Genomic DNA, 26,898 nt, shown 5'->3' with positions numbered 1-26,898 from the left:
GGAGGCAGAAGATAGGATAAGTGAGGTAGAAGATAAAATGGTGGAAATAAATGAAGCAGAGAGGAAAAAAGAAAAAAGAATCAAAAGAAATGAGGACAACCTCAGGGACCTCTGGGACATATGAAACGCCCCAACATTCGAATCATAGGAGTCCCAGAAGAAGAAGACAAAAAGAGAGGCCATGAGAAAATACTCGAGGAGATAATAGCCGAAAACTTCCCTAAAATGGGGAAGGAAATAGCCACCCAAGTCCAAGAAACCCAGAGAGTCCCAAACAGGATAAACCCAAGGCGAAACCCCCAAGACACATATTAATCAAATTAACAAAGATCAAACACAAAGAACAAATATTAAAAGCAGCAAGGGAGAAACAACAAATAACACACAAAGGGATTCCCATAAGGATAACAGCTGATCTATCAATAGAAACCCTCCAGGCCAGAAGGGAATGGCAGGACATACTGAAAGTAATGAAAGAGAATAACCTACAACCTAGATTACTGTACCCAGCAAGGATCTCATTCAGATATGAAGGAGAATTCAAAAGCTTTACAGACAAGCAAAAGCTGAGAGAATTCAGCACCACCAAACCAGCTCTTCAACAAATGCTAAAGGATCTTCTCTAGACAGGAAATGCAGAAAGGTTGTATAAACGTGAACCCAAAACAACAAAGTAAATGGCAATGGGACCACACCTATCAATAATTACCTTAAATGTAAATGGGTTGAATGCCCCAACCAAAAGACAAAGATTGGCTGAATGGATACAAAAACAAGACCCCTATATATGCTGCCTACAAGAGACCCACCTCAAAACACGAGACACATACAGACTAAAAGTGAAGGGCTGGAAAAAATTTCACGCAAACGGAGAACAAAAGAAAGCAGGAGTCGCAACACTCATATCAGATAAAATAGACTTTCAAATAAAGGATGTGAAAAGAGACAAAGAAGGACACTACTTAATGATCAAAGGATCAATCCAAGAAGAGGATATAACAATTATAAATATATATGCACCTAACATAGCACCACAATACGTACGGCAAATGCTAACGAGTAAGAAAGAGGAAATTAATAGTAACACAGTAATAGTGGGAGACTTTAATACCCCACTCACAACTATGGATAGATCAACTAAACAGAAAATTAATAAGGAAACACAAACCTTAAATGACACAATGGACCAGCTAGACCTAATTGATATCTATAGGACATTTCACCCCAAAACAATCAACTACACCTTTTTCTCAAGTGCACACGGAACCTTCTCCAGAATAGATCACATCCTGGGCCACAAATCTGGTCTTGGAAAATTCAAAAAAATTGAAATCATTCCAGTTATCTTTTCTGATCACAGTGCAGTAAGATTAGATCTCAATTACAGGAAAAAAATTGTTAAAAACTCAAACATATGGAGGCTAAATAACACCCTTCTGAATAACCAACAAGTCATAGAAGAAATCAAAAAAGAAATCAAAATATGCATAGAAATGAATGAAAATGAAAACACAACAACCCAAAACCTATGGGACACTGTAAAAGCAGTGCTAAGGGGAAGGTTCATAGCATTACAGGCTTACCTCAAGAAACAAGAAAAAAGCCAAATAAATAACCTAACTCTACACCTAAAGCAATTAGAGAAGGAAGAAATGAAGAACCCCAGGGTTAGTAGAAGGAAAGAAATCTTAAAAATTAGGGCAGAAATAAATGCAAAAGAAACTAAAGAGACCATAGCAAAAATCAACAAAGCTAAAAGCTGGTTTTTTGAAAAAATAAACAAAATTGACAAACCATTAGCAAGACTCATTAAGAAATAGAGAAGAACCAAATTAACAAAATTAGAAATGAAAATGAAGAGATCACAACAGACAACACAGAAATACAAAGGATCATAAGAGACTACTACCAGCAGCTCTATGCCAATAAAATGGACAACTTGGATGAAATGGACAAATTCTTAGGAAAGTATAACTTTCCAAAACTGAACCAGGAAGAAATAGAGGATCTTAACAGAGCCATCACAAGCAAGGAAATTGAAACTGTAATCAGAAATCTGCCAGCAAACAAAAGCCCAGGACCAGATGACTTCACAGCAGAATTCTACCAAAAATTTAAAGAAGAGCTAACACCTATCTTACTCAAACTCTTCCAGAAAATTGCAGAAGAAGGTAAACTTCCAAACTCATTCTATGAGGCCACCATCACCCTAATTCCAAAACCAGAAAAGGATGCCACAAAAAAAGAAAACTACAGGCCAATATCACTGATGAACATAGATGCAAAAATCCTTAACAAAATTCTAGCAAACAGAATCCAACAACATATTAAAAAAATCATACACCATGACCAAGTAGGCTTTATCCCAGGAATGCAAGGATTCTTTAATATCCGCAAATCAATCAATGTAATACACCACATTAACAAATTGAAAGATAAAAACCATATGATTATCTCAATATATGCAGAGAAAGCCTTTGACAAAATTCAACACTCATTTATGATTAAAACTCTCCAGAAAGCAGGAATAGAAGGAACATACCTCAACATAATAAAAGCCATATATGACAAACCCACAGCAAGCATTACCCTCAATGGTGAAAAATTGAAAGCATTTCCCCTAAAATCAGGTACAAGACAAGGGTGCCCACTCTCACCACTACTATTCAACATAGTGTTGGAAGTTCTGGCCACAGCAATCAGAGCAGAAAAAGAAGTAAAAGGAATCCAGATAGGAAAAGAAGAAGTGAAACTCTCACTGTTTGCAGATGACATGATCCTCTACATAGAAAACCCTAAAGACTCTACCAGAAAATTCCTAGAGCTAATCAATGAATATAGTAAAGTTGCAGGATATAAAATTAACACACAGAAATCCACTGCATTCCTATACACTAACAATGAAAAAACAGAAAGAGAAATTAAGGAAACAATACCATTCACCATTGCAACAAAAAGAATAAAATACTTAGGAGTATATCTACCTAAAGAAACAAAAGACCTCTACATAGAAAACTATAAAACACTGATGAAAGAAATCAGAGGACACAAACAGATGGAGAAACATACCGTGTTCATGGATTGAAAGAATCAATATTGTCAAAATGGCTATTCTACCCAAAGCAATCTATAGATTCAATGCAATCCCTATCAAGCTACCAACGGTATTTTTCACAGAACTAGAACAAATAATTTCACAATTTGTATGGAAATACAAAAAACCTCGAATAGCCAAAGTAATCTTGAGAAAGAAGAATGGAACTGGAGGAATCAACCTGCCTGACTTCAGACTCTACTACAAAGCCACAGTCATCAAGACAGTGTGGTACTGGCACAAAGACAGAAATATAGATCAATGGAACAGAATAGAAAGCCCAGAGATAAATCCACGAACCTATGGACACCTTATCTTTGACAAAGGAGGCAAGGATATACAATGGAAAAAAGACAACCTCTTCAACAAGTGGTGCTGGGAAAACTGGTCAACCACTTGTAAAAGAATGAAACTAGGTCACTTTCTAACACCATACACAAAAATAAACTCAAAATGGATTAAAGATCTAAATGTAAGACCAGAAACTATTAAACTCCTAGAGGAGAACATAGGCAAAACACTCTCCGACATGAATCACAGCAGGATCCTCTATGACCCACCTCCCAGAATATTGGAAATAAAAGCAAAAATAAACAAATGGGACCTAATGAAACTTAAAAGCTTTTGCACTACAAAGGAAACTATAAGTAAGGTGAAAAGACAGCCCTCAGATTGGGAGAAAATAATAGCAAATGAAGCAACAGACAAAGGATTAATCTCAAAAATACACAAGCAACTCCTGCAGCTCAACTCCAGAAAAATAAATGACCCAATCAAAAAATGGGCCAAAGAAGTAAACAGACATTTCTCCAAAGAAGACATACAGATCGCTAACAAACACATGAAAAGATGCTCCACATCACTCATTATCAGAGAAATTCAAATCAAAACCACAATGAGGTACCATTACATGCCAGTCAGGATGGCTGCTATCCAAAAGTCTATAAGCAATAAATGCTGGAGAGGGTGTGGAGAAAAGGGAACCCTTTTACACTGTTGGTGGGAATGCAAACTAATACAGCCACTATGGAAAACAGTGTGGAGATTTCTTAAAAAACTGGAAATAGAACTGCCATATGACCCAGCAATACCACTCTTGGGCATACACACTGAGGAAACCAGATCTGAAAGAGACATGTGCACCCCAATGTTCATCACAGCACTATTTATAATAGCCAGGACATGGAAGCAACCTAGATGCCCATCAGCAGATGAATGGATAAGGAAGCTGTGGTACATATACACCATAGAATATTACTCAGCCGTTACAAAGAATTCATTTGAATCAGTTCTAATGAGATCGATGAAACTGGAGCTCATCATACAGAGTGAAGTAAGCCAGAAAGATAAAGACCAATACAGTATACTAACACATATATATGGAATTTAGAAAGGTGGTAATGATAACCCTATATGCAAAACAGAAAAAGAGACACAGATGTACAGAACAGACTTTTAGACTCTGTGGGAGAAGGCGAGGGTGGGATGTTTCGAGAGAACAGCATGTATATTATCTATGATGAAACAGACCACCGGCCCAGGTGGGATGCATGAGACAGGTGCTCGGGCCAGGTGCACTGGGAGGACCCAGGGGAATCGGGTAGGGGGGGAGGTGGGAGGGGGGATTGGGATGGGGAATACATGTAACTCCATGGCTGATTCATGTCAATGTATGACAAAACCCACTGCAATGTTGCGAAGTATTTAGCCTCCAACTAATAAAAATAATTGGCAAAAAAGAAAAAAAAAATAAAATTTGTCTTCCTTATACAAAATTCCCTTCCAAGAAGGTTTCCTCTTCAGGATCTCCCATTCTCATGGGGGAAAGGAGCTCAAAGGTTCTAGGCATTTGGTGCATTTGCAAATGCATGGCAGAGGGACCAAGATCTTGGAACAGAGATCAAGAAACTTCAATGTACATTTACACTTTCCCCCTAAAAAAAACCCTCAAAGGATAACAAAACAACCTGGCTAACTTTAAAAAATGGTGCATTCTCATCAGAAACTTAATTTCTAGAAGGGCACAACATTAATGACTAACATTGGTCATGGGCTTTGGCAGACTGGGAGATGACAAGAGAAACTAGTTAATAATCCTGTAGCTACTAACTACATTAATTCTCCTCTCCCCCCAAGGAGAAAAGGCAGAAGCCTGCACTGGATGGCCCCCAAACTATGAAATGGTTAAGTGAACTTTAACACAGAAGTTATGGGAGGCTCACTTGAATTAATCCTTTGATGGGTAAATGGATTACTTTTTGTTAAGAATATGTTTAGAAGGGGGCTATTTTGGAGTCAAAGTCAGTGGAGCAGTGTGCAGTTTGAAAATCTGTGGAACTGTTTTGAGTGACACATGAATGCATTTCTAACAAATAATTATTTGTTCCCATGGTTAGTGGGTTAAAGACATCTAAATAGAATCCAAAAGAAATAATTTCACTTCCATCACAAGCAAAGTGATAAGAATTTTTTTTTATAGAAAAGATAAATAATGGACTATACAGAGTCCATGGAATTCTCGAGGCCAGAATACTGGAGTGGGTAGCCTTTCCCTTCTCCAGGGGATCTTCCCAACCCAGGAATCGAACTCAGGTCTCCTGTGGGTAGCCTTTCCCTTCTCCAGGGGATCTTCCCAACCCAGGGATAGAACTCAGGTCTCCTGCGCTGCAGGCGGATTCTTTACCAGCTGAGCTACAAGGGAGGCCCAATGCAGAATTTAGGATGAGATATTTAATTAAATAAACTCATTAGGAAGTTTTTTGCTGCCCCCTGCTGTCAGCTTCTAAAGGAGATGTAAACCATGTAAAAGGGCTTCCCAGGTGGCGCTAGTGGTAAAGAACCCGCCTGCCAATTCCATCCCTGAGTCTGGAAGATCCCCTGGAGGAGGAAATGGCAACCCACTCCAGTATTCTTGCCTGGGAAATCCCATGGACAGAAGAGCCTGGCGGGCTACAGTCCATGGGGTCACAAAGAGCAGGACACGACTAAAGCAACTTAGCATGCACACAAACTGTGTAAAAACTGACTCAAGGTGAGTTAGTTGAACAAATTGGTTTGAAAAAAAAATTCTTTGCCTCTGACTCCATCAGTTCCTGTCGGTGATGCTGACTTACTTCATGTCTGTGAGTGATGGTCTGTCAGCCCAAGGAGCCAGCGGCAGCAAAGTGTGTGTCAGTGGGTGCTGGTGAGCAGTAGTTTGTGATTTGTGAAATGCTACATTAGCAAGTACCAGCCTTGCAGCTTGTAGCCAGTGATGTCTTCCTTACCTTTTTGCTGAATTTCTTAATTTTGAATTAATTTTTATATTTATGTAATTTAGGTGAAACACTGTTCATTAATAAAATCAAAACTTTCCAAATAAATGCATTAATGGCTTATTTTCCATAGTATAATCCTGACTTGAATTGTTATTTTCATTTTGGCATATGAAATTAAGAAATGAGAAATATTAGCCATAAAAGGTAATAGTAAAACAACAGTCACTAGATGCAAGGCACTGTTTTATTTTTTCACATGCTATTTTATTTAGTCACAAAATACAGTGGGAGTGGGTATCATAATTCCCACAGATGAATAAACTGAATCACAAAATGACTTGTCTAGGTACACACTTGGTGAAGAGTGGAGTCGTGATGGGAGACCCTGGAGTCTGACCCCAGGGTCGCTCCTCAACCTCTTTGCACAGGAGGTACAGATGCTATACCCTCTGTGCCCATAGAAGGATGCAGAGAAATCACAGTGGGCATGGTGGTGTCAGTGATCAGCGATTCCCACTAACTGCACACTCCTCACCTGCTGTTGTCTGCTGTCTGCCCTCTCATGTCTTGCCCATGACCCGGGCATGGGCAACAGGCCTGTCCACACCCTGCCTGGTGTCTCTGTCTTCATGGGTAAGTTCTGCCACGTTGAAGGTGTGGTGCGCTCAGCATAGTGAACACGTGCCCATGGACCCCATGCTCAGACCGGACACAGCTGGGGCTGACCTTGTGATTGGTCACACACACCCTGTGCCTTTCATCTGCCAGAAAACTTCTGGTTTCAGCCACACTTTAACCATCTCCAGTAAATATTCAAATTATGCCCAGCACTTGACTGTACCAGTTGGGCATCTTACTGGCTACCTTAATGCTGGGGCCCCCTGTAGCAACATGCTGTTCTGTCTGCTTGCCCCATCCTTTGCCAACACCGCCTCCCACCCCGCCCCCTCAGCAGCACTGGTTCAGGACGGCAGACCCACTGGCCAGGGACCAGAGCTCAGCTAGTATTGATGTCTACCGTGCACCGATGTCTGCCACGACGGGACCTCTGCCTTGCGGGTCACTGAAGACATGACCTCCTGCTCCAGGGGGCTCACTGTGCAGGACGTGAAACACTGGCTAGCTGGAATTCACTGCCTCCTTAGGCAGGTAGTGGGTTGGTCAAACCTGAGTTATTTTACAGAGGCAGCTCTGCACACACATGTGTAAGAGGGAAACCGCATCTCCAGGATGGCCCAACTGCGTGTCTTCAGTCCGGGAACAGAGCATGCAAGCACTGCCGTCAGAGCCCTTCACAGAGGAGAACCTGACTCCCAGCTCCGGAGCTCACATGCGCTGATTAGCAAATCAGCTCCCAAGTTTGAAATTACCTGAACCCCTTAAATTTTGCCCTGATCCCTGGAGCGGGTAAACGGATTTGAGCCGTGCCTCCAGTCTCCTTGCTGGTCGACCTCACAATGAAGCACTTTCTTTCCTCAAAAGAAGTGCTTTCCAGGGCTACCGTATTGGCTCCTGTGCCTGTCTGGCAGCCAGCCCTTGCTCGGTCACAAGTTCTGGTGACCGCGAAGGGGCCCGGGTGTCATGACCCCCTGCCACGGGGACGTGGGCCCTCAGCCCTGACCCTGAGTGGCCACCTTGGCCGCACTTGTCTGCAGGAGCGGCTGTCAGTTTCCTGCCTCCCCAGCTCCGGACTCGGGCTCCTTGTGCTGCTTTTGGGTCAGATGTAGTTCCTGACGTAACCCTGCTGAAACATGCCTGTGCCTGAACTGTCTAATAACCTCATCAAGATCGTGGGTTAGAGCCCCACCCTGGGGAGAAATAGAAAAAGTCCTCAAAAGTCCTGGTTAGATATAAATTGCAGCACTATCTTTTTTTGACCCCCACTCCTAGAGTACTTAAAATAAAAAAAAAAGTAAGCAAATGGGACTAATTAAACTTAAAAGCTTTTGCACAGCAAAGGAAACCATAAACAAAATGAAAAGATAACGCACAGAATAGAAGAAAATATTTGCAAATGAATTGACTGACAAGGGATTAACCTCCCAAAATATACAAACAGCTCAAGCAGCTCAATATAAAAAAAATAATAAAAAATATATAAAGATATAAATAGACATTTCTCTAAAGAAGACATACAGATGACCAAAATGCACTGAAAAAATGCTCAATATCACTAATTATCAGAGAAATGCAAATCAAAACTACAATGAGGTATTACCTCACACTGTTCAGAATGATCATCATCAAAAAGTCTACAAACAATAAATACTAGAGAGGCTGTGGAGAAAAGTGAACCCTCCCACACCATTGGTAGGAATGTAAATTGTTGCAGTCACTATGGAGAATAGTATGGAGTTTCCTTAAAAAACTAAAAATAGAACTACCATATGACCCAGCAGTCCCACTCCTGGACACAGATCCAGAGAAAGCCATAATTCAAAAAGATACATGCACCTCAATGTTCACTGCAGGACTATTCACAATAGTCAAGACATGGAAGTAATCTAAATGTCCACTGACAGATGAATGGATAAAGAAGATGTGGTACATATATACAATGGAACACTACTCAACCATAAAAAAGAATGAAATAATGCCATTTGCAGCACCATGGATAAGCCTAGAGATTATCATTCTAAACGAAGTAAGTCAGACAGAGAAAGACAAACATCATATGATATCACTCATGTATGGAATATAGTTAGGAGCTGGGGATTAACACACACACAGTACTACATAAAAAAAAAAATAGACAAACAACAAGGACCTACTGTATAGCACAGGGAACACTACTCAATATTCTGAAATAACCCAAATGGGAAAAGCATCTGAAGAGTGGATATATGTATATGTATAACTGAATCTGGGGTGCTGCAGTCCATGGGGTCACAGAGTCAAACACGACTGAGCGACTGAGCAACAATAACTGGGTCACTTTGATGTGCACCTGAGACTAACACAGCAGGGTAACTGTACCCCCAATTCATTTCTAAAGTTCAAGTTACAGTCCTGAACCCTGGGTTAAAGCTCCAGAGCCTTGGATTTCTTTGTTCAGGTTGGTTTATGTCTGTTTGTTCTGTTCAGTTCAGTCACTCAGTCGTGTCTGACTTTGCAACCCCACGGACTGCAATACTCCAGGCTTCCCTGTCCATCACCAACTCTGGAGCTTGCTCAAACTCATGTCCGTCGACTCAGTGATACCATCCAACCATCTCATCCTCTGTCGCCCCTTTCTCCTCCTACCTTCAATCTTCCCCAGCATCAGGGTCTTTTCCAATGAGTCAGTTCCTTGCATCAGATGGCCAAAGTATTAGAGTTTGCAGCTTCAGCATCAGTCTTTCCAATAAATATTCCGGACTGATCTCCTTTAGGATTGACTGGCTGGATCTCCTTGCAGTCCAAGGGACTCTCAAGAGTCTTCTCCAACACCATAGTTCCAAAGCATCAATTCTTAGGTGCTCAGCTTTCTCTATAGTCCAACTCTCACATCCATACATGACTACTGGGAAAACCACAGCTTTGACTAGATGGGCCTTGTTTGTTAGCATTGGCTAATAGGGGGAGGCTGTTGGATGACTGAAAGAAAAGTTTTAAGCCTGATTTAATGAAGGCCCTCTGACTCAGGAGACAGAAGACACTGCTCCCTGACTGCCGGTCGTTGCCCCCGTGACCTGTAGTGGTTTCACAGGAGTCCATCCCAGAAGAACCTACCCTGTGCCTGGGAGAGAGGACTTTCCACCCAAGGCACCTCCGTGGAATCCTTTGGCTTCAGTCATCCTGAGAGCAATCTTTCAAATGGGGAATGTTAATAGCACACCTGACTGCAGTCCCTTGGCATGAACTCTTGCAGAACTGGTCAATGGTTAACTATAAACCAATGGAAAAGAAGAAAATTATTTTCTCTGTAACACTGCCTGGCCCTGGTAGTAGGTGGAATCTCAGGGAAAATGGTCAGAGAATGGGTCTTTGAACTATGATACTATTTTAAAATTAGACTTGTTTTGTTAGAGAGAGGAAAAATGGGGTTAATCGTACAATCATTCAGCCCTTTATATTGGAATAAGAATTTGCAGAAGAGATGTAAGATTGTGGTTCAGAGGGAAGGACCTCAGGAAAAGCCTGTGTGCATCGAGTCAAAGCCGAATAATGACCGACTACATCCAGACGCCCCTCCAGCAGCCCCTTTCATGGCTCCCCCGCCCATGAAGGGGGTCTTCCTGTGAGCAGTGCAAAGGGTGCCAACAGCCCTCCCAGGGCTGCCCTTATCCGATCATCATAAAGAAACACCCCTTCCTCCCCGTACCCACCAGGGTGCTCAGTTTGCCTAGCGAGCACTCTACCCCAGGCAGGGCATTTCTATTAGGGCAGGTCCCAGAAGGCTTAGATGACCAAGGCCAACACAGGGGACTCTGACCAAGGCCAAAACAAGTTTCAGTTTGAACTTACACAATTGGAGAAATAATAAGCCATCTTACTGAGATGACCCTCAGAAAACAGAGAATCTCTTTACATGTTTCACTACTCATCACCCTAACTGGGCTGCATGCAGGCCTTCATGAACACCCTCCTGTGGAGAAGCACAGGATGGTATTAGGGAAGGCTGCCTGAATCACACAGAACAAGGATATGGGGACCCACCAGTGTTCTTGCCTGGAGAATCCTGTGGGCAGAGGAGCCTGGTGGGCTGCTGTCTATGGGGTCTCACAGAGTTGGACATGACTGAAGCGACTTAGCATGCATGCATGCGTTGGAGAAGGAAATGGCAACCCACTCCAGTGCTCTTGCCTGGAGAATCGCAGGGACGGGGGAGCCTGGTGGGCTGCCGTCTATGGGGTCGCACAGGGTCAGACACGACTGAAGTGGTTTAGCAGCAGCAGCCTGAATCAAAACCAAATCATCAAATCAGGACTTGGGAGGCACAGACCATGCCTGGAGCTGACCCAGAAGGGACCGCAGTGACCCAAGGGGATTGAGCAAGGCTAAGGAATGTTTAATAACCAGACCTCAATGGGGTTCCTGAACCAAATAGCTTGACCGAGATCCAGGGAGTATAGCAAGGGCCCAGGGGAACACCTCCCCCTTCCCTGAGAGGGCTGAAAGCTGACAGATGATACACTGCTGTGGATGTGGGACGCCCAGCTGGACCTGCCCTGATGCCCTCTTCCCTTGTGGGGAACATTAAGTGCACTCCCAGGTCAAGCCTCTGCCCTCCAAGCTTCACCTTTACAGTTGGAAGATCAAGCCTCACCTGGACGTCCTGAAGAAATTCTGCAAAAGGTTAAGAGCGATGTTTGGAATGATGGAAGGCCAGAAAGAGCCAAGACAGCTGTCCCGGTAGCAGTAAAACTCTGTCCAGGGGACAAGGTTCCAAATTTAAGTAAGTAAGTACCAGTCATTCAGTCATGTCTGACTCGTTGCCACCCCATGAACTGTAGCCCACCAGGCTCCCCTGTCCATGGGATTTCCCAGGTAAGGATACCGGAGTGGGTAACCATTCCCTTCTCCAGGATAGCTTCCCGACCCAGGAACTGAACCCAGGTCTCCTGAAGTGCAGGCGGATTCTTTACCCTATGAGCCATCAAGGAAGTCCAAATATAAAGCAACAGGCATCTAAAGAGGCACATGAAGGAAGGTATAAAGCCTCTGACAATCACCTTCTTTAAATATCAATTATTCAGACCTTGTTGATCTTCATGTAACACTTCAATCCCATCCATACAAAAACCCAGGACCAGAGATAACAGTTCTATTTATGATTTGAAGGTCATTAACCAAATTGTAGAGGAAATAATGTGATGATGTCAAATCCGTAGATGTTGCTTACAACTTTATCTGGAGACTTTTGCTGGTTTATAGTTTTGGACTGGAAAAAAGATGCCTTTTACTGAATACCCCTCAGTCCTGAGTCCTGGGGGTTTGTCTTTCAATGGGACGATCCAGAGACTGATGTGAAACAACAACACTGCTGGATGGAACTCCCACAAGGATTTAAGAATACCCCCACCATCTTCAGGGAAGCTTTCACCATGGACTTAATGGATTTACCACTAAATGAGGGAGCCTTACTCCAATGTGTGAGTGAATAACTGCTAGTAGAACTAAGGAAACTTAAGACCAAAATACGATTAGATAAAGTTTGCAAGGGAAGAGCACACAATTTCTCAACCAACTCTAAACTAGTTAAGGTTTGAAGTATCAAAAGGACAAAGAAATTTACTGCCAGATGAAAGAGAGACATTAACTAGGGTGACTGCAGCCACCCCCAGAAGGCGCTTGTGAGGATTCCTAGGAATGGCTGAGTATTGTCGTCTTTGGACTCCTGATCTTGGACTCAGCCAAACACAAACATGAGGCTCTTAAAGGAAATGACAATACGCCATTAAGCTGGACTCTGAGCTGTCATAATGTATTCCACACCACCGAGAAGAAACTTTGAAGAGCCCAGCATTTGGTTGCCCAGGTAGTTTGTGCATGAAAGATGAGGCATGAGTCTTGGAGGTAAGTTAACACTTAGATATCAACAGAAGGCCTGTAGCCTACTTTTCTAAACAACTGGGCACCTACATCAAGGATTGCCAGTTTGCCTCTGGGCTGTGATTGCAGCCTTTCACAAGAGGCTGAAAAATGAACCCTCGGCACACCCCACATCATGCACTGCCTTTACTAGAACAAAACAGTGGATATGGGCTTACTTCAGGGAGATGAGGCAAATACGAGGCACACCACTTGACATCCTGAATGTCACCTTACAGGCAGTATCTACTCTAGACCCAGCCACTCTGCTGCCCAGGACAACAGGAGAGCCTGCTCACAACTGTATACAAATAACTGAAGACCTGACCTGACTGGTCAGCCTTTAGAAATACTCAAGGATGGGACCAGTTTCACAGACAAGGAGGGTGTGCAGTTGTAGCTCATCAGGAAGCCCTGGAAGCATAAGCCAGCGTCCGGGTCCTTTTGCCCAGAGCTCACTGCCCTCATCACACCCTGAGCCTAGGAGCTAAGAGACAGTGACCACACACACTGACTCCAAGTCTGTCTTCTCTGTTGTATGTGCGTGTGGGGCCACCTGGAAAGAGAGGTCCACTGATGTCAGGAAGGAGAGAAATGAAACACACAGAGGAGACACAAGCCTTATTATTAATAAATGCTGTTAAAATGCCAGGAGGAGCAGCCGATGGGTGCTGCCTGGGTCACCCAAAATGGATTAGCAGTTAATTAAAGGAAATAGGTGGATCCGGCGGCACAACAAGCATCCAGAACCAAAGGCCCAGATTCAGAGACCCTACCACTAATTCTGAGTGTGGACCATGCTTGCTGAAGCCTCGGATCTGGAAATGGATCATCCAGCATGCACGGGGAGTTCATGCAGACTCTGGGGACTTAGATGGCGGTCAGGACAAAAAGCCACAGAGGCCGGGTTTATGATGGGTTTATCCCAAACGTTTAATGGACAGAATTTTACTCATCTACACCAAGGAACCCGTGATGGGAGGGCTGCGACATGTCATGGACTCCAGCAGTTCATTGTTGGTAAATGCAAATGAGCATCCGAAAGGTAATCCTAACTGCTGATCTGCACCAGAAACAGTCCTAAAACTGGGCCACCCTGATGATAAAAGGGTTGCATGCCCGAGGGACAGATCCAGGGGATGGTGGTTAAATAGACTTCACTGTTACACCAAGTGCCAGGGACACTGTAGAAACGTCTAGGCGCTGGTGATGCCATCGCGGTGGCAAGGCTTTTCCACATAGGACAGAGAAAGGTTCTGCAGTAACAGAGGCCTTCCCCCAAGAAATAATTCCTTGTCTGAGGTCGTCTCTTCCGATTCAAACTGACAACAGAGGAGCTCTCATGGCTGAGGTGACTCAAAGGTGTCAAGGCCCTTGGAACATGATGAAGCTCATGGTTCTTGGAGACCTCAGTCCATGGGGAAACAATGAATCATTCCTTCAAAAAGACAGTTGCCAAGACAAGCCAAGAAACCAGAGTAACCTGGGATAAGGTCTGACCAGCTTCCCTGCTGAGGGTCAGAGTGGCCCAGAAAACAAGCTCCTATTGAGCCTGTACACGATGTTCTACGGGAGACCTTCCTGAAGGTCTCAATGGTAACAGCATTACGTTTGATAAAATGTGGTGCTGTCTTCTCTTCTATACATAAATGTGTCTAGCCCATTAGGGTTTCCCACGGACATCCGCTCGCACTGCACAAGCCCCAGTACTGCATCCTCCTTACACTTGGACAAACCCATACAGTGAGAATCCGTGCAGGCATGTGAAATAGCCCCTGTGACGTCCTCCTGGTTACACATCCTCCAGGAAAGCTAAAGTAGTCACACCCTGGCCACCCCACTCCCAGGTACTTTAAGTAACTCTTCAAAAGGAAACAGACAGCTAAGACTCCACCTGGCCAAGACGAGAAGACAGTAGCATCTCAAAAGCAGACCATTTTGACCTAAGAGTCTGGGACAGGCTTACATAAATCCAAATTCAATCACTAAAATGTTAAAAACAGGTTTTCATGGATTCCCAAAGAAATAAGGTCTGTTTGGAAGGACTGTTAAAGTTAGGAGCCATAGTTCTGTGTATCTCAGGGTTAATCCTCTTACTCATCAAATTCTGTCCTCATTGTCCACCTCCTACATTTAAGGAGCACCACCCCCCACAACCTACCCTCCCCCACCCTGCTCAGACTCACAGGATGATTGCCTGAGACTTCAGAGTTCAAGGTGGGACATGCAAATATTTATAGGTAAGTGCAAAACAATTTCATTCCACTCATAAAAACCCAAATCCCTCATCAGCAGGAAGCAGCTAGCAGAAGGCTTCACCCCTACTTCCCTCAAGACTGAGGCACGAACAAAGAAAACCCATGTAAAATATCACCAAGCTTAAACGGACATAGCTCCTTCCATAGGTGTACTGAGGAAACCTGCAGTTACTGTAGGGAGACAGCACTGTGCAAGTACAATATGCACCCCCCTACACCCCACCGCCCCAACCCCTTGCTCCCTAGCTGTCTCCAGGACGACCACAAACCCAGCATTTTCAGTCTGCAGATATCGGAGCATAGAAAAGCTGCCACACTTGTGCTTTACAAAGCAAGGAGTCCCTCAGTGAGGACGACCTGGCTCCAGCATGAGGTGCTAACTGTGGACTATCATCAAGGCAGCTTCCAAGCTTGAAATTTCCTAAACCCTTAAATTCCACCCTGATCCCTGGATCGAGAACTGGATTTGAACCTTGCCTCCTGTCTCCCTGCTGGTCCAACTCGCAATGGAGCTTTTTCTTTTCTCAAAAGCCAGGGCCATAATACTTGCTTCTGTGCGCTTGGGGAGCCAAGCCCTTGCCTTGTAACAGAAATCTCTTCTCTCACATTAAGAGTGGAAGTCCACGCAAAGCATCGCATCTCCGCAACCAGAGTCCTACCTGACCCGAGGAGGTGGGTTCCCAGCGACTCTGCACTCCAGGTAGACCCGACTACCTTCTGCCACTTCTTGGCTCCGCAGCTTTTGGATGAAGCGGGGAGCGGCTGGGGGGTGGCGGGCGCTGAGGGGCGGTGGGGACAAGGGGCTGCGGCTGGGCCGGGCCACATCCTGGGCCACCGGGGGGTGATGCCCGGGTGCTGGGGGCCTGGCCCTGGCCTCCACGTCCTGCCGGTCCCGGGTGGGGTGATGCCCAGGCACCAGGGGCCTGGCCCTGGCCTCCACGTCCTTCCGGTCCCGGGTGGGGTGATGCCCGGGTGCTGGGAGCCTGGCCCTGGCCTCCACATCCTGCTGGTCCCGGGTGGGGCTGCGGCTGGCCGAGGCGCTCCTTGGGTCTGACGGCTGGTTTTTAGGGGACAGGTACCCGCTGTCCGGGGAGGAGGACTCCCCGTCCGGGCTCCTGGTTCTGGGCTTGGCGGCTTCTCGAAATATGGAGGTCAGTTCCTCGATGAGGGTAGCCGCCTTGTCGTTCAGCGGGCTCTGGGGGCCGGCCCTGCCGGGGCGCGCGACCCTGGGCTTGGCGCTGGCGCCGGGGGCCTTGGCCACCTGCTTTCCAGCCTTGCGCAGGCTCCGGATGTAGCTGGGCCTGGCCAGCAGGGGCGAGACTCCGGGCTTCCTCCGCGATGCGGGCGAGGAGATGCGCTCGGCTTGCTCGGCTGGCGGAGGCGTGGCAGGTGCCCGCCTGCTGTCCCCAGGTGTCCCCGGGGACGCACGGGCCTCCTGAGGGGCCGGCGGCTTCCGGCGGCTCCTGGGTGAGGGGCTGCAGCGCTGCGGGACCTCCTCGCAGGCGCAGTCGTCCGTCTCCGAGCTGGCTATGGCTCTGCGGGCCAGGTCCAGACTCTTGTGGATCTCCTCCTGGCTGAGGAAGGCCGACAGCCCCGGGAAGAAGGCCGCATTCTCGCCGTCCTCCAGCAGGTCCGAGAGCGAGTCGTAGAAGGAGTCGTGGGAGGACGTCTCGGACATAGTCGAGAGGCGCTCATGCACTCGGTCCGCTTCCACAGGAAGGCCGGTGTCTTGAACACAGGCTCTGAAGGACAGGAGACACACCTGCGTTAGTAGGAACGACTGGGGGTGTGTGTGTGTGTGTGCGTGCGCGCGCGTGTGACCACGGTACTACTCATCCACAAGTTGGGAGAAACATTAAGGGGAAAACATACCTTCTAAATAATTTTCCTCTATAAGTTGGAAGAAGTGTCAAGCATACCTGTGTTTATCGTTGACCATTTTTCCTAATTTTTTAAATTCTATTTTTATTTATTCGACCATCTGGCTTGTGGGATCTTACTTCCAGAATGGAAGTAAGTAAGTGCAGGATGGAACCTGCACTGCCTGCAGTGAAAGCACAGAGTCCTAACCACTGGACTCTCAGGGAAGTTCCTTGCTCATTATTTTAATTTGATATTTGCCCCTGAGTGAATACTAAGCATCTTTCTGTGCTGTGCTGTGCCAGTCGCTTCAGTCATGTTTGACTCCTTGTGACTCTGTGGACTATAGCCCACCAGGCTCCTCTGTGCATGGGATTCTCCAGGCAAGAATACCAGAGTGGGTTGCCATGCCCTCCTCCAGGGGATCTTCCCAACCCAGGGATCAAATCCACATCTCCTGCATTGGAAAGAGGATTCTTTACACCTGGCACTTTGGGGAAGCCCAAGCATCTCACTAAAGCTCTTTAAATAATTCAGGAGGGTGACCCTGCCATTGGTGCTGTGAGTGGTCCAGGGCTTTCGCCTCTCAGGCCCCCCCTCCATCCCCCCCACCCACCCACCTCTCTTACAGCTCTAATTTCATTGATGTTATGAGAATAGGAGTGTGTTGAGATTTTAAGCAAATCTGACTCTGCTTATGTCACTCTAAACCACAAAATGCACTTTGATTTGTTTTCATTAGTGTTTAGTTTTTGACGAAATTTTTGAAACCTTTTCAGCTCTTCCTTTCCTGGTGTGCCCATATGTGCATTCACATTCATTCATTAGTTAATTCAAGGCAGAGCTGAAAATTGATTACTGCATTTCAGGTGCAAATGGACAGTTCTGCTGTAGTCAGCAAACTTCCTCATAAAGGGGCAGATAATCACTGGACCGCTCAGCATGGGGGAGGCATTTACTCACAGCCAGTATACAGATTATTTTCCTTAAAAACTGTACAACTAGGACTTCCCTGATGCCTCAGTGGTTAAGAATCCACCTGCCAATGCAGGGGACACAGTTTCGATGATCCCTGATCTGGGAAGATCCCAGATACTGAGGAGCAACTAAGCCCATTCACTATAACTATTGAACCTGTGCTCTAGAGCCTGGAAGCCACAATTACTGATCACACTTGCTGCAGCTACTGAAGCCCTCGTGCACTAGAGTCAGTGCTCCACAACAAGAGAAACCACCGCAACGAGAAGCCGAAGCACCGCAACGAAGACCCAGTGCAGCTAAAAATAATAAATTAAAAAAGCCAACACCCCAAACAGAAGACCGCAAAACTGGCAGCCCCTGTTTAGAAAGAAAAAAAACTCAAGAGGGAGCCAAGACTCCACCCCATATGATGACCCCAGAGCCCACACTGTTCATCTCACACTTGTGAGATGTGCCACCTGATGGGATCCGGTTGTCTGAATCAGGTGTCGTTTATAAACTGCTTGCACGGTGAAAGAGAAAATCATAGCAGGAGGGCATATATAGTCCAGGTTTAATCTGTGACCCCAATATTACCGCTAAAAAATGCACAGGACTCAGGAAAGTGCTCATAATGTGGATGGAGGGAGAGGTTTCTATGTGGCCCAAACTCACCAGAAAAGTATGCTTCAGAGATTGCCGTGTTATTCAACCAACCCCCAAATTAAGAGGCTGTAAGCAAAGTGTCTGTCTGCAGTGCGGGAGACCCGGGTTCGATCCCTGGGTTGGGAAGATACCCTGGAGAAGGAAATGGCAACCCACTCCAGTACTCTTGCCTGGAAAATCCCATGGGCAGAGGAGCCTGGTGGGCTGCAGTCCATGGGGTCTCGAAGAGTCAGACATGACTGAGCGACTTCTCTTTCACTTTCAAGCAAAGAAACACAACTGCAGACATCTCCATTATAGTGCTGAGGTTTCATGGCTTATTTCCCCCAGTGCTTCTGGCAATTGTGTGTTGGTGAGAAGACACAAAATGCAACACACCACGAGTGCTGGGGGCACACCGAGGGGGCAGGTGGCCCAGATCACAGGAGGCGCTGCTGCCACTCAAGGAGCTGCAGGAGGAGCTGGGGTGGGCCTCTTGGCGCCCTGGTGTATGAGGGTGACCTACGACTGGGAAGTGGGCATCTTCAGGACCCCCAACACCTACTACAGGGGCAGCTACTTCAAGGCACCTCAAGAGCCCCATCTGTGATCCCTGTGCCTGACACACAATGAGGCAGAAAAACATAAAAACCTTGAAGTTTGGAGCAGAGAAAGGTTTATTGCAGGTCCTGTAAGGTGACGGGTGGTTTCTGCCTTTAAAACTCCAAACTCCAAAAGCTCTCAGCAGAGCCCATATCTCGGAAAGGGGAAGGCGTCGTGGTGAGTTGTGGCAAATGTCTTGGTGTTACAGCCTCTGTTTTTGAGGCAGGGCACCGTCACAATGCTCTTGTAAATCTCCACCAAACCAACTTTCCTCTCTGATGTGACAAGAAAGGCCAGGTCCCCAGGCGCAGCTGTCACCCTCCCCTGCCCCAGTCCTGGAGAGAAGGCAGAGCTCAGCCAGTGCCTCTCACCCGTCTAGCGGTCACGGCTGAGGGAGCCGGGCACCTAGGACCCAGCTGGCCTCAGGCTCCTCAGGACACCCAGACATGGGGCAGGTGCCATGCAAATGGGTGACGCCATCAGATCACAGAGGCGGGCATGGGGAGAGGGTCGCTGCCACCCGGAGGTCTGGGCTTGGCCAGCAGCGGCCTTGGTGAGGCTCCAGAGCCCGCAGGGCAGACCCCCCAGACTACTTCTGGGCCCCCAGCACACCCGCTGGCCTGAGGCTAGGTGAGAAGACAGACCTGCCTCTTATCTCACTGCTCAGGCTGACGACCACCGCTCCCCCGACGGCTGGCTGAGTGGGCCACCAAGGGCTGCTCACTGACCGGGCCTGGGTCCCTTCACGCCTCCGACTCTAGGCCTGCTTTCAGATGATGGCGTGTCCCCGCGGCCCTTGCCTTTTCCCGCCTCCCGCTTCCACTACGTCGTGGAGGAGATAGCGGGTGGAAAGGTGTTGGGCTCCCTGAGGAGGGAGGTGGTGCTTTCCGTGTGGGTCGCACCGCTCCGAGGGCAGCTGCCCGCTCTGGGGTGGAGGACGGAGACGCGCACGTGCCCTAGCTGGTAGCCGTCCGAGTGCGCAGCGTGGTCCGGGGCTGAGAGGTCGCAGCGGGGAAGGGCAGCGGCAGCCCTGAGCGTGCCGCTGACGGTGACGGACGCTGCTGGCCCTCAGCGGGCCCCGCCCGGGCGTCGGGCGGAAGTCCTGGCCGCACTGAGCGTGGTCCTGCTCCGCGCTGGGCGGGGCTGCGGGGCCCCGCCCCCAGAAGAGCCGCGTGCTCGCTGCACCACCGGACGGCTCTCCCCGGCCCCGGCCCGCCCGAGACTCGGGGCCCCAGGCGGAGTCGACACTCTGACCTGCAGTCACCTCTTCTCTCTCCCTTGCTTTACTGGGAATCAAAATAAAGCAACTTTATGGGGGCAAAAACGGAAAGAAAATGCAGCTCACTGAAAAGCAAGTGAAGAGGGCGTGAGGTGAGTGTCCGCTGCAGCGCAGCGTGGACGGCGGGCAAGTCTGGGTGAGTCTGGGCGCACGTCTGTATGTCTCTGCCCGCCTCTGTCTCCTCTCTGAGGGAAGCAGAATCTCCGCAGGCTCCCTCCGCTTCCCCTCCATCGCCTTCGTGTCTTCCCTGTCAGTGGTTTAGTCACTTGGTTTCCTCGAGAGCCTGTGGGTCCAGCCGCCTCAGGGGAAGAAGCGTTTCTTGTGGGTTTTGGTCACTCATCCTTTCCCAGAGTGGGTCATTCATCCCAACGGCGTGAATTCCGTTAACTGTTTGTTCCTCGCTGACTATACAAGGAAGAAGGTGAGCCAGGCAAGCTTCGTCCTCTGTCAGGAACCGTATCCCAGGAAGAGGGATTAGACAAGGTCAGAGAAACCAAAGAGGAGGAGGGAGGGCCGTGGTGACGGCTGTTGACACGGGAGATCTGCCGGTGGGAGAAGTCACACAAGTCTGGCCGTGTCACTCCTGTGCTCCTTTGTCCCCAGTGGGGCCCCCGCTACAGGAAGAGGAGGTCGGGAGGTAGGAGGCAGGCTCCCTGTGCACTCCTGGATGGCCAGTGAAGCGTGAATTCTCTGGTCTCACGCCCCACGTCACTCGGACAGGTCCTGTGTCCCTGTGTCCAGCCGTCCACTCACTGCTGTCAACAGCTGTATTCTGCCACATCCCTACGCTTTGCACATGCAGTTTCTTTGCCCTTCCTGTCTGTTCTGTGTTTCCAACTCCAGCTCCTTGAAAACTGTACTTAATTTCACTTTTTGTTGGTGACCGCCCAGTCAGTCAAATTCACTCCTCCTTCTGAGGGCTTCCCTGGTGGCTCAGGGAAGAGGTAAAGAATCCACCTGCCAATGCAGGACTTACAGGTTTGATCCCTGTGATAGGAAGATCCCCTGAAGAAGGCAGTGGCAACCCCCTTCAGTATTCTTGCCTGGGGAATCCCATGGACAGAGGAGACTGGAGAACTACAGTCCCCATGGTTGCAAAGAGTTGGACATGACTGAGGGACTCAACAACAACCTTGTTTGCAGCTATTTTGCTATACACTCATTTTATTGAACTATAAGTATGAGTTAAGAGCCCTGTGGAGGTCAGGAACGCAGGTGTGTGACAGCCTCTGTGTGGCAGACATCTGGCAGGGGGTAGGTCATGATCACGGCACTTGAGGAAGAGCCAACCTGGTGTTTGAGCTGGGTTTGAGTCCTGGGTGGGATTTGACAGGAGAGGGAGCCACACGGCCATGGCAGATGCAGACCTGTCTGTGACCTCCTCTTGCTCTCAGCCCCTGGCCCCATGCTTCTCCCTGGGCTGGGATCTCTTCACTGAGGAGGCGTTCTGCTCTTTGCCTAGTTTTGTCACCTGTCTTATCAGTGGTCACTCAACGCCTGTGCTCTGCTTTCTGAGAAGGACTTGATAAAGTAATCAGTGTTGCATGTTCATAGCCATTAACAAGTACACACAAAATATATATAGGTGTTACTGTACAAAAACAAAAGTGGTAGGTCTGAAAGAAAACCATTATCTATAGAGATAGTGATTTTTATGGTTTTCATTACCATCAAGAAAAGTTTGTTGTGAAAATATTCAGAACCAGATAGACATTCCTTTTCTGGCATCTCTACTATTAGATGAGGGGAATTCTGTGAATGTTGATACCCTTGATCATGGGTCCCAGCAAGTTCAGAGTTAAATTCTGAGTCATAGAAATACAAATGTTTTTAGTCAAAGCATGTTTCTGTCTTATTTCTTATTCATCAGCAATGATTCTCTGAGTGCCTACTACATGCCTCTTTTGCAGGCTGGGGACACAGCCATGAGGAAAGGGGGCTTCTCTGCCCTAAGGAGCTGCCATTTTAATAGGGAAAACTAAAAAGTGGAAGGGCTCCACTGTTGGCTCAGACAGTAAAGAATCTGCCTGCAATGCAGGAGACCCAGGTTCAATAACTGGGTCGGGAAGATCCCCTGGAGGAGGGAATGGCAACCCACTCCAGTATTCTTGCCTGGAGAATTCCATGGACAGAGGGGCCTGGTGGGCTACAGTCTGTGGGGTCACAAAGAGTCAGACACGACTGTGCGACTGTACACACGCCCAAAAACTAGGCAACAGAAGATGTCAGGTTCTGATTTCTTAGGCTTGGTTTGGTCATTGATCTTCTGTTAGTTGATCTTGGGAAATTGTAATGTGTTTTATCCCTCGGATCACCTTCCAAAGTTGTTAGGGAACAAGTGAAGCGGCACGGCTGGATGGGTGTCCACGGACCGCAGCTGTTCCCACAGTGGGGCGGGGTGACAGTGACAGCAGGAGGACACTTCGGGCCAGCAGTGCTTCAGACTCTCGAACTGTGCAGTGGAGGAGCTGCGGGCGCCCTCCTCCAGCCGGTGATGATGACAGTCACACGTGGTGCCAGACTCTCAGTCATGAGCAAACATTCGGTAAAGCACGGGTTTGGGAGGGTCTGAAAAGGCTAGGAGGCATCGTTGCTGTCTGTCTGTCTTGACCTTCGGCAGGCAGCTGTCCACACCTGGTGTACCCCAACGAAGCATTGCTGCCAGATGCTAACTCCCGTGGTCACCTATGCCGTTGTACCCCTGTGCATATTTCATCCATTCTGAAGGAATTTCATGCCACTCAATTTATAGGTTATTTCTCACTGTTAATTTTATGGTGTACAACTTCTCCCTAAGTTCACATTATCTGGTCTGTTGGACCCATATTCAACTATGAAATATAGAGCCTATAAGTAAGTTTTCACTGAACATTTAATATTTCTTATGCATATCACATTCTGACATAAGCAATTTTTATCTTATTAAATTGTCTCAGCATTGCTATCTTGGTGGTTGGGAAAACACTTATTTTTGAGTTCCTCAATATGTAATAGACATATAAATGTATATGATTCACAGATGAATGCATAACTAATAGAGAAGACAGAAAGATAGATTTTAAAATTATGAATAACATTTGTGTTTAGAGCTGCTGACCTTGGGGGATAATTATCTGAAAACAAGACCTATGCTATCCAGGATAACCCTTTATTTTGTGGGTCAGAAAACACTTGTAGACACCCCCTACACTGTCTCCAGAGGCAAGGCACATTGGCTGTTGAAATATACTGATAAAAAGATTCCCTGACTGAGACGTTGAGGAAGATAAAGCACCTCATGAGAAGCAACAGAGTCTTGGAGGGAGAAGAATTCAGTTGCAAACAATGATAGCTCGCCTTCCCCAAGAAGTGCCATTTGCAAGTTTTGAGCTGAAGGCTGTCCCTTATGAAAGTAATAGGCCTTCAGTAGAAATTGTACTTGGAATTTTGAACTTGTTTCTTTTCCCACGCCAGTGACATAATCCCATCCTCTCTGGAGATGCTGGGAAGTGGCCACTGTGCCCAGTCAGCCCCATGATCATGAGGGTAAACAACTGATGTACTTACAACCCTTCTGAACCCAGACAACTCCTCCGCTTTTCACTGTCAGTTCAGTAGTCAGTCACTTACACAGGATACGCAACACTTTATTGAAAAGCAGGCTTTGCGTTAGATGGTTTTGCCCAACTGCAGGCTGATGGAAGTGCTCTAGGCACACTGACGGTGAGACAGGCCGGAACCTGGGGCCTTTGCTGCAGTGCCTGCACCTGGACAATCGTCTCCTCCAGCAACAGAATATAAACAAGCTATAAGGGCTTAAAAATAACTGCATGAGCGGTTGGGGCAAATTATGGATGTGCATGCTAGTCGCTTCAGTCATGTCCGACTCTTTGTGACCTCATGAACCATAGCCCACCAGGCTCCTCTGTCCATGGGATCCTCCGGGCAAGAATACTGGAGTGGGTTGCCTTGCCCTCCTCCAGGGGATCTTCCTGACCCAGGGACAGAACCCACTTCTCTTACATCTCCTACATTGGAAGGCAGGTTCTTTACCACTAGTGCCACCTGGGAAGCCCTAAATTATGGATGGCAAGATACAAAGACACCACAAAGCCCAGCTGCCAGCTGAAGCATCTGAAACACAAGCAGGCGCTGCACATGCCCTCTGCACACGCCAACGCCTTGGCGGTGGGGGGGAGGGGGGGGCGGGCACGCCACCTAAGCCGCCCTTCCAGCTCGGCCCCTGGACACACCACCACCCTTATCCCATATAACGGGGTGGCTTGACCACCCGCTTAGGGAGCAAGTGAGCAAGGGAACCTGTTCTCTATCCCTGCTTCTGCAGCAGGGGCCCTAGTAAAGCCTTGTCTGAATTTCTCCTCAGGCCTCTGATCAATTTCTATTGATTAAGGAGGCCAAGAGCCCTGGTTAGTAACAAAGGTGGGCTGGGCTGGTCGATAAATGAGGTGTATTCAAGGCATTTTCAACTTGGGATGGGTGTGCCAGGAGGGAGCCCCATGTAAGTCCAGGAAAATCTGTAGTGAACCATTGGATCCTGAGAATAATAGGGTAAACACTGTATTTCTTTTGATTATTTAACCTGTGGCATAAAAACATCCAATTGTTTGGCCAAAGTTGAACCGGCAAGAAATAGGAGACTTACAGTTGAAACCTGCATGGGACTGCCACGTTTGTCTTCTCTCGGTGAGCACATTACGTATATTTACTTGAATCATTTAGATAAAGGGAGTGTTTTTGCAGTAGTTTATGGAATAGTTTGCAGGTATTGATGAGCTACTACAGCTTTGAAGGGGAAAAGTCTTTGATGTTAGAAAAAGACTGACAGGCAGCAAGGATCACTCAGTATTCTGAACTGTAGGGGCCAGGTCCTTTAGAGAGTCAAGACAGTGGCAGCAACATTTCACAGGGCAGTTAAAAGTACATAGATACTTAGATATAAATACACAGGAAGGTTGCAAGATTGGGAATCAGGCAGTGGGCACTGATTACGTCTGTGGTGGGTAAGGAGTCATGCAGTTAGGGGAATCTTTGGTTGCTGCTATCTTTGGGGTGGGAGTGGAAATTCTGAGTGATTTCAATATTTAATTTAGCATTTTGCCTTCTGTTTATTTTCCTATTTAAACAGTTACTAAAAGTATTAAAAACTATTGGTACAAAGATTCAGGGCTAAAAATATTTAAAAATAAAACCTGAACTATAAAAACCAAATTTGAAAAAGCTTTAAAGCATTTTTTTTTCTTGTCCTGGAAGCACACGCAGTTCTTATCTAAAATTTCTTCCTTCTGTTGAATTAACTTTTTTAGGTTAGGTCAAACATGGAGCTGCTCCTGCCTGGGGGCCCATGCCAGCAAACCAAAGCATGGGGAACTTCTGTGTCCTTAAGGACACTCTCTACTTAGTTGCTCAGTTGTGTCCAACTCTCTGCAACTCTATGGACTGTATTCCACTAGGCTCCTCTGTCCATGGGATTTCCCAGGCAAGAATACTGGAAAGGGTTGCCATTCCCTTCTCCAGAGGATCTTCCCGACCCAGGAATCAATCCATGTCTCTAATATCTCCTGCATTGGGTTCTTTACCATCTGAGCCACCAGGGAAGCCCAAGACTACTGGAGTCGGTAGTCTATCTCTTCTCCAGGGGAACTTGCCGACCCAGGAATCGAACCGGGTCTCTTCCATTGCAGGCAGATTCTTTACCAGCTGAGCTACCAGGGACACTCTGCTTGAAATATTTCCATGCGGTCAGCCAGCCCCAAGCCAGACCAGTGCTGGCTTCCCAATTTATCTCCTTGCTCATCTCACCCCAAACAACAGTGACTCTGCAACCCCCGCCAATCAAGTTATTTCCATTTTCTCTTCCCTGTTCTCTTCCTATAAAGCTTCGTGCCTTCCTCCTCAGGGTGCAGCTCTTCCAAAACAGGCTGTCCACTTCATGAAGGGTTAAACAAAGTATGTTTATGTTACTTCAGTTGTCTTCTTTAATCATCATTTATTTGTTTTTTAATTTCTCCAAGTATTTAAAAATGTTTTTATTTTATTGGGTCTTCCCAGGTGGCGCTAGTGGTAAAGAATCTGCCTACCAATGCAGGAGATGTAAGAGATGCAGGTTCCATCCCTTGGTCAGGAGGATCCCCTGGAGAAGGAAGTGGCAACCCACTCCAATATTCTTGCCTGGAAAATCCCCTGGACAGAGGAGCCTTATGGGCTACAGTCCACGGGCTCACAAAGGGTTGGACACAACTGAGTGCACACACACACCAGTGCATGTAATTGCTTTACAGTGTTGCGCTAGTTTCTGCTGTCCAACAAAGTGAATCAGCTGTGTAATCATCATTTTAAAATCAATCCTCCCTCCCTTCCTTTCTTTCTTTCTAATGTTCTTTTTACCAAGGGCCCTATAGGACAAAAGGGAAATATGAAAACTTTGTTAAA

General features: G+C 47.0%; 1 protein-coding gene across 3 annotated transcripts in view; it reads right to left on the bottom strand.

Annotated features, from left to right (window-relative positions):
- Positions 1–26,898, bottom strand: part of PALLD (palladin, cytoskeletal associated protein) — a 383,456-nt gene that overhangs the window by 354,577 nt on the left and 1,981 nt on the right. For all 3 annotated transcript variants that reach the window (XM_043890641.1, XM_043890645.1, XM_043890640.1), the window contains exon 2: positions 15,782–16,864. In XM_043890641.1, the coding sequence (XP_043746576.1) occupies positions 15,782–16,800 (1,019 nt within the window). In that variant the 5' untranslated portion in view covers positions 16,801–16,864. The remainder of the gene's footprint in view (positions 1–15,781; positions 16,865–26,898) is intronic.

Source organism: Cervus elaphus, chromosome 29, assembly GCF_910594005.1.
Source record: "Cervus elaphus chromosome 29, mCerEla1.1, whole genome shotgun sequence".
NCBI classification, from domain to species: Eukaryota; Metazoa; Chordata; class Mammalia; order Artiodactyla; family Cervidae; genus Cervus; species Cervus elaphus.
Note: the sequence above shows the minus strand (reverse complement) of the source record. Positions and strands in the feature narration are given on the sequence as shown.